The sequence below is a fragment of the Budorcas taxicolor genome, chromosome 11, assembly GCF_023091745.1.
Source record: "Budorcas taxicolor isolate Tak-1 chromosome 11, Takin1.1, whole genome shotgun sequence".
NCBI classification, from domain to species: Eukaryota; Metazoa; Chordata; class Mammalia; order Artiodactyla; family Bovidae; genus Budorcas; species Budorcas taxicolor.
In genome coordinates, this window is record NC_068920.1 from 50,895,790 (window position 1) to 50,909,145 (window position 13,356).

At 57.8% G+C, this 13,356-nt stretch overlaps 1 protein-coding gene across 1 annotated transcript; it reads left to right on the forward strand.

The window, feature by feature from the left end:
• The first annotated feature begins 3,556 nt into the window (after positions 1-3,556).
• Positions 3,557-10,734, forward strand: SPDEF (SAM pointed domain containing ETS transcription factor). The gene is made up of 5 exons (XM_052649540.1): positions 3,557-3,992; positions 6,234-6,431; positions 8,129-8,176; positions 8,292-8,438; positions 10,556-10,734. Exons 1-5 carry the CDS (start codon positions 3,557-3,559, stop codon positions 10,732-10,734), a joined length of 1,008 nt encoding a protein of 335 aa, XP_052505500.1.
• The last annotated feature ends 2,622 nt before the right edge of the window (positions 10,735-13,356 follow it).

Consider the following 13,356-nt stretch of genomic DNA (forward strand, 5'->3'; position numbering starts at 1 on the left):
GAATACTGGAGTGGGTAGCCTTTCCCTTCTCCAGGGGATCTTCCCAACCCAGGCATTGAACCCAGGTCTCCTGCATTGCAGGCAGATTCTTTACCAGCCGAGCCACAACGGAAGCCCAAGCTCACACAAGCGTGAGGTGTGGCCGAAAAAAAAAGAAAAGAAACGCCTTGCTGGGCCTTCCTCCCTACCCCTGAGCTTCTGATTCAGTAGCTCTGCTGTGGGCCTAAAAAACCGAGTTCCTCATGGGTTCCTAGATGGTGCTGATGCTGCTGATCCAGGCACATTTTGAGAACACTGTTTACAGTATCAGTTCAGCTAGTTCAGTCGCTCAGTCGTGTCCGACTCTTTGTGACCCCATGATCGCAGCACTCCAGGCCTCCCTGTCCATCACCAACTCCCGGAGTTCACTGAGACTCAGGTCCATCGAGTCAGTGATGCCATCCAGCCATCTCATCCTCTGTTGTCCCCTTCTCCTCCTGCCCCCAATCCCTCCCAGCATCAGAGTCTTTTCCAATGAGTCAACTCTTCACATGAGGTGGCCAAAGTACTGGAGTTTCAGCTTTAGCATCATTCCTTCCAAAGAAATCCCAGGGCTGATCTTCAGAATGGACTGGTTGGATCTCCTTGCAGTCCAAGGGATTCTCAAGAGTCTTCTCCAGCACCACAGTTCAAAAGCATCAGTTCTTCAGTGCTCAGCCTTCTTCATAGTCCAACTCTCACATCATACAGGACGACAGGAAAAACCATAGCCTTGACTAGATGGACCTTAGTCGGCAAAGTAATGTCCCTGCTTTTGAATATGCTATCTAGGTTGGTCATAACTTTTCTTCCAAGGAGTAAGTGTCTTTTAATTTCATGGCTACAATCACCACCTGCAGTGATTTTAGAGCCCCCCAAAATAAGGTCTGACACTGTTTCCGCTGTTTCCCCATCTATTTCCCATGAAGTGATGGGACCAAATGCCATGATCTTCGTTTTCTGAACGTTGAGCTTTAAGCCAACTTTTTCACTCTCCACTTTCACTTGCATCAAGAGGCTTTTGAGTTCCTCTTCACTTTCTGCCATAAGGGTGGTGTCATCTGCCTATCTGAGGTTATTGATATTTCTCCCGGCAATTTTGATTCCAGCTTGTGTTTCTTCCAGTCCAGCGTTTCTCATGATGTACTCTGCATAGAAGTTAAATAAGCAGGGTGACAATATACAGCCTTGACGTACTCCTTTTCCTATTTGGAACCAGTCTGTTGTTCCATGTCCAGTTCTAACTGTTGCTTCTTGACCTGCATACAGATTTCTCAAGAGGCAGGTGAGGTGGTCTGGTATTCCCATCTCTTTCAGAATTTTCCACAGTTTATTGTGATCCACACAGTCAAAGGCTTTGGCATAGTCAATAAAGCAGAAATAGATGTTTTTCTGGAACTTTCTTACTTTTTCCATGATCCAGTGGATGTTGGCAATTTGATCTCTGGTTCCTCTGCCTTTTCTAAAACCAGCTTGAACATCAGGAAGTTCATGGTTCACGTACTGCTGAAGCCTGGCTTGGAGAATTTTGAGCATTACTTTACTAGCATGTGAGATGAGTGCAATTGTGCGGTAGTTTGAGCATTCTTTGGCATTCCCTTTCTTAGGGACTGGAATGAAAACTGACCTTTTCCAGTCCTGTGGCCACTGCTGTTTTTTCAAATTTGCTGGTATATGGAGTGCAACACTTTCACAGCAGCATCTTTCAGGATTTGAAATAGCTCAACTGGAATTCTATCACCTCCACTAGCTTTGTTCGCAGTGATGCTTTCTAAGGCCCACTTGACTTCACATTCCAGGATGTCTGGCTCTAGATGAGTGATCACACCATCATGAATATAAATACCCCCAAGAAAGGACACCTATGAACTTGCCCCTATCAGGTTTATCTGTGTTATGGGGAGCGTGTACTTGTTGGTCATCTCCCATATCTGTCCTGACATGTTCTTGACTCTCAAGCCACGGAAGTATCCCAGGGACCCCCAGTTCTTTGGTGTACGTACACCTTGCAAGTCCCCCGCTTTATCCAAACCTCCAGTCTGGAGTTCCAGTGCTGGGCTCCAATGTGGGGCTAGAGAAAAGGGTCTGCGGGGAGGGCAGCAGAGCCTGGGGACCGATGGGAGGGAGGCCTGTAGTTCGCGTTGAGGCCAAGCGGTGCCCCCTGGGTGGCCTTGGTGGGGCCAGGGAGAGTGGGGGTGACTTGCTGAGGGCCTCATTTGTCCCCGTGGGCCTCGGCCTTCTCTCCAGCCCCTGTAGTTGTGGGGAAAGTGGGCTGTTGTAAACGTGCATGTAGGCACCTCCCGCCTGGGAGCTGCGAGTTCCTCCAAGGCCTGAGGGGAGAGGAGAGGGTCCCAGGAGCTGGGAGAGGCCGCGGCAGCACTTTTCAGGGCAGGACGAGGGGGGCGGGTACCAGGAGCCTGGCCCTGAGTCGGAGTGGCGCCACGCACACCCATACCTGTGCTGCTGGGGGGGCCACCTCAGCAGCGTTGGGCTGGGAGTTTATCCATACTCCCCACATGACCCTGTGGGGCTTTCCTGGTGGCCCAGGGGTAAAGGGTCCACCTGCACTGCAGGAGACCCGGGTTCAATCTCTGGGTTAAAATACTCCAGTATTCCTGCGTAGGGAATCCCATGGACAGAGGAGCCTGGCGGGCTACAGTCCATGGCATCACAGAGTCAGACACGACTGAACGACAGAACTCACAAAACCGGCCCTGTGCGAGGGGCAGGGGGCAGCCTACCCGATCTGGAAGGGGCTTCTCCCTGCCACACCCGCACTTGCTCCTTGCTGTCTTCACCTGGCCCGTGGAAGATTATGGTGACCTTTTCCCTTCCCTACCCTCTTCAAGGGCAGAACAAAAGGAAACAAGCTTTGCTCCAGCAGAAAAGATTAGGATTCTGCCTGCAGAGCAGGAGATCCAGGTTTGATTCCTGGGTAGGGAAGATCCCCTGGAGAAGGAAATGCCAACCCACTCCAGTATTCTTGCCTGGAGAATCCCATGCACGGAGGAGCCTGGGGGGCTATAGTCCATGGGGTCGCAGGAGGCGGACACGACTTAGCAATCAAACCACCACCAGCACCATAGAAGGAGCTTCCTCAACCGAACAGCAGACTGGGATCTGGGTGGGGGGCCAGTCGCCTTGTCCAGGCCTCAGTTTGCTCATCTGCCAAATGGAACTAATTGTGCCTTCCTTTGTGAGGACTGAATGAGATCAAGCACCTCAGGAGATTGTTTTAAACAGGTTACTTGTGTAAAAATACGCTGCTCCCAGCACCGCGGCTTCCCTGGGGAGTGAGGGAGCCGTCTGTTTGCAGCTCTGCACAGCCCCCCTCCCAGCCACAAGGCCCATCTGCCCAGCCCCGTCTCAGCTGCCCAGTGACCCGGAAGCCCCGGCTCTCTCCCAGGCCCTGCCGCTACCCACTGGGCTCCTCATCTCCGTAACCAGCTTAGCGGCCCCCATGGGGACAGGGAAGCAACCGGGGCCTGACTCTCCCTCCTCTTCTGCTTCTGCAGACACAGCCGCCAGCCCGAGGAGCATGGGCAGCGCCAGCCCGGGCCTGAGCCCCAGGCCGCCCGGCCGCCTCCTGCTGCCCCCGGACAGCGCGCTGCGAACAGGCCTGGAGAAGGCGGCCGCGGCGGGGGCGGAGCCCGAGCGGCGGGACTGGAGCCCCAGCCCGCCTGCCACCCCTGAGCAGGGCCTGCCCACCTTCTACCTCTCCTACTTTGACATGCTGTACCCTGAGGACAGCAGCTGGGCGGCCAAGGGCCCTGGGGCCAGCACACGGGCGGAGCCCTCCGACGAGCCCGAGCAGTGCCCGGTCATCGACAGCCAAGCCCCGGGGGGCAGCCTGGACCTGGCCCCGGGCGGGCTAACCCTGGAGGAGCACTCGCTGGAGCAGGTGCAGTCCATGGTGGTGGGCGAGGTGCTCAAGGACATCGAGACGGCCTGCAAGCTGCTAAACATCACGGCAGGTGAGCCCCTCCTCTGCCAGCGGAGGCCACCGGGAGGGGTGTGGGCACCGCCTGGCGCACTATGGTCACCCCCAGAGATGCTGGTGCTTCTCCACTTGCGGCCAGCCCCTAACGCAGCAGCGGCGAGCCTGGGAGCCCAGGTTCCCAGCCTCTCTGCGCGCCGGCCACGCCAGCCTGGCGTCCCCACGTGGCAGGCTCCGGGTGAATGAATAGGAGCTCTGCACCATCTGGCCCACCTCCTCTCACACGTCAGTCCACGGTCCCCCGGCCTGTTCTGCTTCAGACTCTCCTGCCTCTGCCATACGCTCACACCTCAGGACCTTTGCACTCGCTAGTTCCTCAACCCGGAGTGCTCTTCCCTCAAATATCTACTTGGCTCACCCCTCACCTCCTTCAGGCCTTGACTCAAATGGCACCATCTCGATGAGGCCTTTCCTGACCCTTCTACTGAAACTGCTGCCCAGACCCCCACCTCTTATTCCTCCGACCTGCCCTGTTTCCCTGGAGGCTCCTACCGTCCGACATGCTGCATGTTTACTTGTTCCCCGACTGTCTCCCTCGGTGGAATGTACGTGCCCTGAAGACAGGGATTTTCACTTATTTTGTTCACTGCTATGTCACTAGCTCCTGCTACCCCTGTGGCTCAGCAGCAAAGAATCTGCCTGCCAACTCAGGAGATGCCAGTTCGATCCCTGAGTCGGGAAGATCCCCCAGAGGAGGGCAAGGCAACCCACTCCAGTATTCTTGCTTGGAGAATCCCATCAGAGGAGCCTGGGAGGTTACAGTCCATGGGGTTACAAAGAGTTAGACACGACTGAAGCAACTGACCACGCACACACACACACCCCCAGTTCCTTGGACTTAACAGATGCTCAACACACAATCACTTAATAAGCCCTTATCCCTTATACGTGGGATTCAGCGTGGACACAGCAGAAAGGCTCCTCTGTTCATTAAGCTGACGTTACAGTGACGAAACAGATCATAGATAAATAGATCAATGTGTCTCTGGTCCGGTGGGGATGCAGGCTTGAGGAGGTGAGCTGTGTGTGTGTGTCTGCTGGGGCTGGGAGGGTGTGGTTGCGGAGCTGATGCTGCCGGTTGAGGGGCTGCTGGGTCCCCATCCCCGTCCCGCCGTTGCCTCTCCAGCTTTGGGTGTGTCTGAAGCGTCTCCTTGGCCTTCAGGCCCTGGCGTCTGAACCTCCCACATAGGAAAGTCCTCAGGCCTGACTCCTCCTCCCCAAAGTCATCTGGGCCCAGCCCCTGCCCCACAATAGTCTCAGCTGGGGCTGCCCTTGAGGCAGCCTGTGCTCAGGGCTCCTGCCCCCAGTGGCCCAGCGCTGCAGCCAGCCCCCACCCCAGAGGTTTTCCCACGGCGCCTCCGCTCCCACCCTGGGCTGGGGAGGGCCCTGCCCTGTGAACAATAGGGACAGAAACAAATGGCTTTGACCCTGGGGAGGAAAATGAGTCTATTAGGTGGGGGCAGGTCGGTCTGCAGGTCACCCGCTTAGAGCGTGGCGTTCACTTGGAGGCCCCATTGTGTCCAGGCAGCAGCTGCCCACCACCCCCCAGCGTCCTGCTGGGCTCACCCCAGGGCAGCTCCCCAGGGAGACGGCTGGAGCCCAGCCAGGGACACCCCTCCGGGCCTCGGTCCCATGAGCACCCTGCATCCTGCCCTTCGCCCACTCGGTGCACGTGTGCTGAGCAGCACCCTGACAGCCAGCCCTTTGTCAGGTGCTGGACGAGGGGAGGGAGCCCCCTTGGTGTCTTAGCTTCCTCCTCGGGGAAACACGATGGGAGGCGGTGGGTGGGGCCGATCCCTGGTTGGGTTTTTCTCTGGTCCTTTGAGGGTTTCAGGAAGGCAAGAGGAATCTGGGAAAGAAAGAATCTGGGGTGTCTCTGGTATAGTATCAATTTCCCCTCCAGGGCTGGGGCTCCCCAAAGGGTCCTTTGGAGGGGCTGGAAGGGTCTGGGAGGAGCTGAGGTTCAGGTGAGAAGGAGGTGCAGAAGCTCCAGGCTCCCCTGCCCTGAGCCATGTTTGCTTTTGGGGCCCTGGATCCTTCCCTTCATCCCCTCTCTTCTTGGGTAATCCCCTCCACAGAACCCCTCAAGCCTCTGTCTGGCCTGGAGGCCATTCCAGAAGAGCATAGTTTCCCACGGGGGGCTCCATCAGGGCAGAGGGGCCCCCGGGGGCAATGCCTTCAGGCAGACTCCGGGGCTGAAAGAGTGTCTTTTGCTCAGACCCTGTGGACTGGAGCCCTGGCAATGTGCAGAAGTGGCTGCTGTGGACGGAACACCAGTACCGGCTGCCTCCTGTGGGCAAGGCCTTCCAGGAGCTGGGGGGCAAGGAGCTGTGTGCCATGTCTGAGGAGCAGTTCCGCCAGCGCTCGCCCCTTGGCGGGGACGTGCTGCACGCCCATCTGGACATCTGGAAATCAGGTGGGTGGAGCACTCCCCACCCCACCCCCAGGCTCCAAGCCGGGGACATCAGGGGAGAAGTTAGGCCAGGATGCCTGCCCGCGGGTTACAGGGGAAGCAGCCCCTTGTTCCCACCTGGGTTCCGTTCTGAATCCCGGCCCCAGTGACCGCTGCCTCCCTGGACTCTGGGTGAGTCCTCCAGCCCCGACCCTCTGCCTACCCTGATCAAGGCCACAGAACCCAGGACAGAACATGCAGCAAGTTAAAAATATAACTTAGACTGTGAGGATGTAGGCCACTGGATCCTCAGAAGTCCTCCTTCCTTGTCCTTGTAAAAATTTTGTGTTTGTTTTGTGTTGTAGTTCATTAAAGCAGAAATAAGGCAATAAATGTACAGAATTTTTTAAAAAAACAAACTGTTGTGAACCACAGTATACCTTGAGGGTACCCCTCCCTCAGCCCTCCCCTGGCCCCCGAATCCCCCTCCCTTGAGGCAACCACTGTGGCCCGTTTCTCGGGTACCTTGCCAAGGGAAGTCTATGCGTATACAAGCAAGAGTAAGTGTGACTTCTACCCTTTCCTAACACAAATATATGAGTATCACGCTGCTCTGTATTGGACAGTGTATATTGGACCTTGTTCCCCTTCTTTGTTTGTACAGCAGACCTATTTTTGATCTTTTTTTTTTTTTTTTGCGTGACTGCATGGCTTTTGGGATCTCAGTTCCCTAACCAGGGATTGAACCCAGGCCCTTGGCAGCAAAAGCACAGAGCTCTAACCACTGGACAGCCAGGGAATTCCCTTTTTTAAAATTTATCTGTTTTTATTAATTTTTGCTGTTGCCCTGGGCTGTCATTGCTGCCAGTGGGCTTTCTCCAGTCATGGCGAGTGGGGCTACTCTTCGTTGCAGGGCACGGACTTCTCACTGCTGCGGCTTTTCTTGTTGCAGAGCACAGGCTTGAGGGCACGCAGGCTCAGTAGCTGTGATACACAAGCTGAGCAGCCCTGCGGCATGTGGGATCTTCCCAAACCAGGGATCAAACCTGTGTCCCCTGCTCCCTGAGTCATGGCCCTGCCCCTTGGGGCCCAGGATGAATGAAGGGACAGGTCCCACTCTCATGGCCCGATCAGAGACCAGTGTCCAGCCCCCAGCCCAGGCCACTTGCCAGGGGCTGACAAGAGCAGTGGGCAGTGGCAGGCTGAGAGCTGGGCGGTGGCGTGGGCAGAAGGCGACTGCCTCCGCCTCCCACTGCCTCTTCTGGGGAGGGAGGCAGGTGGGAAGCCGGTGGGGGTGGAAGGGTGCAGGGAGCTGGCAGCCAGAGGGCAGGGAGTGTTTTTGTTATGCTGAGTTCTGAGTGGGACACCGTGCAGACCTCATCACCACGCTTCCGTGCAAGACCTGTGAGGGGTGTCCCAGGCCCGTTTCACAGGTGACCGGCAGGGCTTGACTTGCGCTCTCCTCTCTGAACCAGGGGCAGCACGCAGAAGGCCCCTCTCAGCTGCCAAATCCTAAACTTTCTTCCAGGAAGCAGCTCTGTAAGCAGCTGTCTCCCAGATTGGCAGGTGGGAGAGAGCCACTGGGCGGGGGGTGGCGGGGGTTGAGGGGAGGGGTGCGGGTGGGGTGGGGCTTCTGTGACCCCACAGTTCTACCCAAACACCCTCCTCCTCCCTTGAGGGGCGTCTCTCTGGGGTCCCAACTTCCCCTCCTTGCCCCGCAGCTGCCTGGATGAAAGAGAGGACGTCCCCGGGGGCGATTCACTTCTGCGGTGAGTCCGGCAGGGCAGGGAGGCGCGCGGCCAGGGCTCTGGGTCTGGGGGGTGACAGGGTGGTGGCCACTGAGGACTGGGGCTCCCCGCTCACCATCACCTCTTGACTGCCCAGCCTCCACCAGTGAGGAGAGCTGGACGGACAGCGAGGTGGACTCGTCCTGCTCCGGGCAGCCCATCCACCTCTGGCAGTTTCTCAAGGAGCTTCTGCTGAAGCCGCACAGCTACGGCCGCTTCATCCGGTGGCTCAACAAGGAGAAGGGTGAGTGGTGGTGGGGTCAGGACGAGGAGGCTGTGAGATGCGGGGGGAGCTGTGGTCCTGCCAGGCGCTGGGCAGGGGGCTGCAGCCGCCCGCCCCCACCTTTGCCTTGAATATCACACACGCACTCTCACTGGACCCTGAACCACCCCAGGGTCTGTGCAGTCTGTGTCCACACCTGTCCCCTGCCAGGCTCTGCCTGCTGAGGGTCCCCAGCGGCCACATGCCCGGGACATAGCAGGGCCGTACAACTCCAGAGAATGGGACACAGTCTCTACCCTCAAAACATCAGAGCTGCACTGAGGAAGCTGGTGGTGTCCCATGAGAAATACAGAGCAAACCACACAGGCAGTGTTAGATTTTCAAGTAGCCACAGTTTAAAATGCTTAAAAACAGGTACAGTTAATTTTAATAATACGTCTATCTAATCCAATATTATATGTTCTTCTAATCTCAACATATAATTGGTATAAAATTATTAATGAGATGTTTTATTAAGTCTTTCAAATCTGGTGTGTATTTCACGCTTACACTGCATCTCAATTCAGACTGGCTACTTTTCAAGGACTCACAGCCACAGGTGGCTAGTGGTAACTGCACTGGCCAGCACAGGGCTGGATGGTGTGCGGGTGTGTGTTTTGGAAAAGGCCCAGAGCCGAGAAACCTGGGTTCTAGGTCCCATTCTGCTGTTAGTAGCTATGGGTACCCGGACTCCAATCTTTGTATTTTTGAAACAGATTAGATTCAGTCATCCAACAAACCTTCATTGAGCACTTCCTCTGGTTCCACACTTGCTCAGCCAACATTTATGGAGGATTATAGTGTCCTGGGGAGAAGGCAATGGCACCCCACTCCAGTACTCTTGCCTGGAAAATCCCATGGACGGAGGAGCCTGGTAGGCTGCAGTCCATGGGGTCACTAAGAGTCGGACACGACTGAGCAACTTCACTTTAAGTTTTCACTTTCATGCATTGGAGAAGGAAATGGCAACCTACTCCAGTGTTCTTGCCTGGAGAATCCCAGGGACGGGGGAGCCTGGTGGGCTGCCGTCTATGGGGTCGCACAGAGTCGGACACGACTGAAGTGACTTAGCAGCAGCAGCAGCATAGCATCCTGGAGCTGTGGGGAGGATTCAGTGACACCCCATCCTCTAGGGACCTACAGTCTTGTAGGAAAACCAGCAGTGGAATGAGCTGGTATGCAGAACGTATCTGGCTGCGAGGGGACCAGCTGTACCTGGGTTGAGGAGGACCTCAGAGAGGAGTGACTCAGGGCTGAGTGCAGAGCTCGGGATGGGAAAGGGCTTAGGAGGGGTGGGGAAGTTCCTACACGAGGTGTGGTGATCTCGTATGTGTATTTGAGACAGAGTGAGCCGGTCCCTCAGGGAGACCATCCCACGATAGAGGACAGGGAGATCAGGGAACACAGGGTGATCTGGGAAGCCTGCCTGGAGAGGGTGTGCTGACCTGGATTTTGCCAGGTGCTTTAGACGGAGCCCTGGGGATATTAGTGAGTAATAGCCCCTTCCTCCTGGCTCTACTCCAAGGACTTTCTGTAACCACTCACCAAGACGGTGGTCACCACAAACCCCTCTAACTGACCGGAAAAAGGGGGTCTCAGCTTCTAAAGCTGGAAAACGGCTGAGCCAGGATTCCAACCCAGGTGGGCTTGGTTCCCAATCCACTCTTTCAACCGTCTCTTACCAATTCATCCTGCCAGAAATGGCTGCATGGGCCGAAGTGGCCGAGAATCCCATAGAGGTCTTGCAGGCTGGGAAACCGCACAGGTGACCTTGCGGAGTGAGCCATGTCGGCAGCCTGGAGCCCCACAGGGCTTCAGTGCGGACTGTTTAGGAGCCGGTGCTGGCAAGGCCCCGAGTCACCCACCACAGGCTCACCCTGCACCCAGGCGCTCTGAGTCCATAGTACGATCCCCCACTTCCCGGGCCCCGTGCTACACCTCCCCACACGTTGATTTAACCCTCAGCCCAGCTGTGGTCCCACAGCCTGGCCCAGCCCTGGGGCGACCCCGGCTCCCCTGACTCTGCAAGGCTGATCTGCTGGTCTTGGTCTCTCTCCCTCCTGCTCCGCTGGCTCTCCCTGGGCCCCCTGCTGCCCCAGGCATCTTCAAAATCGAGGACTCCGCGCAGGTGGCCCGGCTGTGGGGCATCCGCAAGAACCGCCCCGCCATGAACTACGACAAGCTGAGCCGCTCCATCCGCCAGTATTACAAGAAGGGCATCATCCGCAAGCCCGACATCTCCCAGCGCCTGGTCTACCAGTTCGTGCACCCCATCTGAGCGCCGGGTCCCGGGCCTGAAACGTGCCCTCACCAGACCTCCCTCCTGCCTGCCCTGCTTTGGCCAGACCCAGAGCTGGGAAAGAGGGCAGTCTGTGGCATCCAGAGTTCAAGGTCAGGGAGGGGATGGCCCACTGTTCCCAGAGATGTCAGTGAGCTCTCTGGGAAGAGAGCCCCAGGGTGGGGCGGTGCTTCCCGCTTGGGCCTGACTGCTCCACGGCCAGTCCACTGGAGGATGGAGGGAGGCAGGGCTGTCCTTGGTGCTCATGGCTCCCCAGGGAAGGGCCCTGCACTCTGTTGCAGCCTCTGACCCGAGACGTTCCAGAGCAGAGCCGACAGAATGGCAGTGACTTGGCCAAGGCCACTTGCCCTCCAGTGCCCTCTGTTGCCCGTCCAGCACTTCGCCTGGTGTGGTGCCAGGAGACATCTGGACCCCCGAGTTGGGAAGCCAGGGGTGCCCTGGGGATGGATAATAAAGATCCTAGGGAACTGATGTGGTCCCAGTGTCTGCAGTGAGTGTGAAGCACAGCCCAGAGGCCATCCATACTCAAGTCATTGTGGTCACAGGAACCTGGGGTGGTCAAAGGAGGCTTCCTGGGGGAGGCGGCATTGAGCTGAGCCTCAATGCTTAGGAAACAGGAAAGGGACAGCTGATGGGTAGAAGCAGTGGGAGAAAGACAGTGAGTCCTCAAGGCCCACGAGGAGCTGGAGGGGCCCTTGTCTCCCCTGGCCTGGTGTGGGCTGGAAGGAGGGGCTGGAAAGGGGAGCTGGAAGGGGGGTGGACTGGAGCTGAGGAGGGTCTCCCATGGGACTGGAGAGGTGGTGGCATCCTTCTGTCCTTGTGCTCTGTCGGGGGGTCAAGACTTCCCCCCAGAAGGGCTGAGGGCTGCCCTTCCTGCGAGGTGACCCACAGCCTGGCCGCTGCTGGGCTAACCTGGGGGCTCTGGGATGGGTAGCCAAGCAGTGGGAGATGGGGGCCTTCAGCCCTCCTCGTGGGAGGCCGGCCCTGCAGTGAACAGGGGAAGAGAGGCTGGCGTGTGGGCAGTTCCTCTCTCGAGCCCTCAGTGGTACTAAAGCTGTGAGCCCTGTGAGTGGGGTGTCAGGGGCCAGAGCTCATGATGGGAGGGGGCGGGTCTGAGTGTGTGTGAGCTGAGGGAGAAGGGACCCTCTCTCTTGGGCAAAGGCATGCAACTTCCTCACACGCCGCCTCACGTTTATTCATCCAGCTCAGGTGTTCTGAGGGCCGGCTAGGCGCTCCAACTGCTTTTTTGCCGTCTGTTGTCGTTGTTAGCTGCTCAGTCGTGCCTGACTCTTTGCCACCCCACGGACTGCAGCACGCCAGGCTTCCCTGACCTCCACCATCTCCCAGGATTGGTTCAAAATTGAGTCGGTGATGCTATCCAGCCATCTCATCCTCTGTCGTCCCCTTTTCCTCCTGCCTTCAATCTTTCCCAGCGTCAGGGTCTTTTCCAATGAGTCAGCTCTTTGCATCAGGTGGCCAAAGTACTGGAGCTTCGACTTCAGCATCAGTCCTTTCAATGAATGTTCAGGGCTGATTTCCTTTAGGATGGACTGGTTGGATCTCCTTGCAGTCCAAGGGACTCTCAACAGAAACTGTGAGGTTACCCCCACCTGCAACTTTGCAGCTGAGGAAACTGAGGCTCAGAGCAGTTAAGCACTTGCTCCCAGTCACATGGCTGATCAGTGGCAGAACCCGGACGGAGCCCACAAGGACAGGGCTCTCCCCGCCCCCCCCCTTGCCTCCCGCCGCCCCCCCCCCTTGCTTCCCGCCCCTGCCCTCACCGCCTTAAGGCTTGGCTTCCCGGGAGGGAGTCGGGAGTCGGATGGGGGCCAACCCGCGGCGCCTCGACCACAGAGGGTTAAGCGCTGCCCTGTGCTGCGCCTTGCACCCTCAGCGATTTTATTGTCTCCAGAAGAACGTTTCCTTCTGGCAGTGAGCAAACAGCACCTTGGCATGTCAGCTGGGACTGCACCTGAGGAGGCGGGGGTGGGCGGCCTGCCCCAGGCCGGTGCCTCGCTGGGCCCCTGCTGTCTGCCCACCACTGGGGAGGGGGCGGGCTGGGACCCCAGCCAGAACCCAGTTCGGCTTTGCTGAACTGGTTTTGTCTCCAGCCTTCCCCCGCCCCCCGCCCCCACCGGAGTCCCTGGAGCCACCTGCTCTCAGGTCCCTAGCAGGGCCTGGAGCGCCTCCTATCGCAGGCTGGGGCCGGAGGGAAGCGGGGAGGGGATCAGGGCGAGGAGTGGGGAGCTGGAGCTGCGCCAGAATGGCACCCGCGCCGCGGGGGGGCGGGGGCCGCTCCCTGCTGGGTGGATCTGCCACGGGGCACAGAGGCACACACGCATCCGGTGACACCCCGTGTGCCGGCAGCAAACACCAGAAGCCTCTTCCTCCTGCACACGCACTGCCCGTCAGAGCCCCATCTAGCCTGGGACCTCCTCCTGACCTTCTTCAGGGCAGCCCGCCTCCAGGGCTCCGCACCGAACAGCCTGTCCAAATACTTCGAGGTTAACTCGTGCCTTTATCCGAAGAGTTCTCTGTTCGACTCAAACCAGGGGCGTGTCCCTGGAGGTGGATCCGGGGATGAAGAATATGGGAGAGAAG

What these genes read in the sequence shown, in the direction of transcription:
- SPDEF (XM_052649540.1), top strand. Translation starts at nt 3,557, where the DNA reads ATGGGCAGCGCCAGCCCGGGCCTGAGCCCCAGGCCGCCCGGCCGCCTC. An exon ending in TCTGGACATCTGGAAATCAG is followed by an intron (nt 6,432 to 8,128) that starts GTGGGTGGAGCA and finishes CTTGCCCCGCAG; the next exon opens with CTGCCTGGATGAAAGAGAGG. An exon ending in GGGGGCGATTCACTTCTGCG is followed by an intron (nt 8,177 to 8,291) that starts GTGAGTCCGGCA and finishes TTGACTGCCCAG; the next exon opens with CCTCCACCAGTGAGGAGAGC.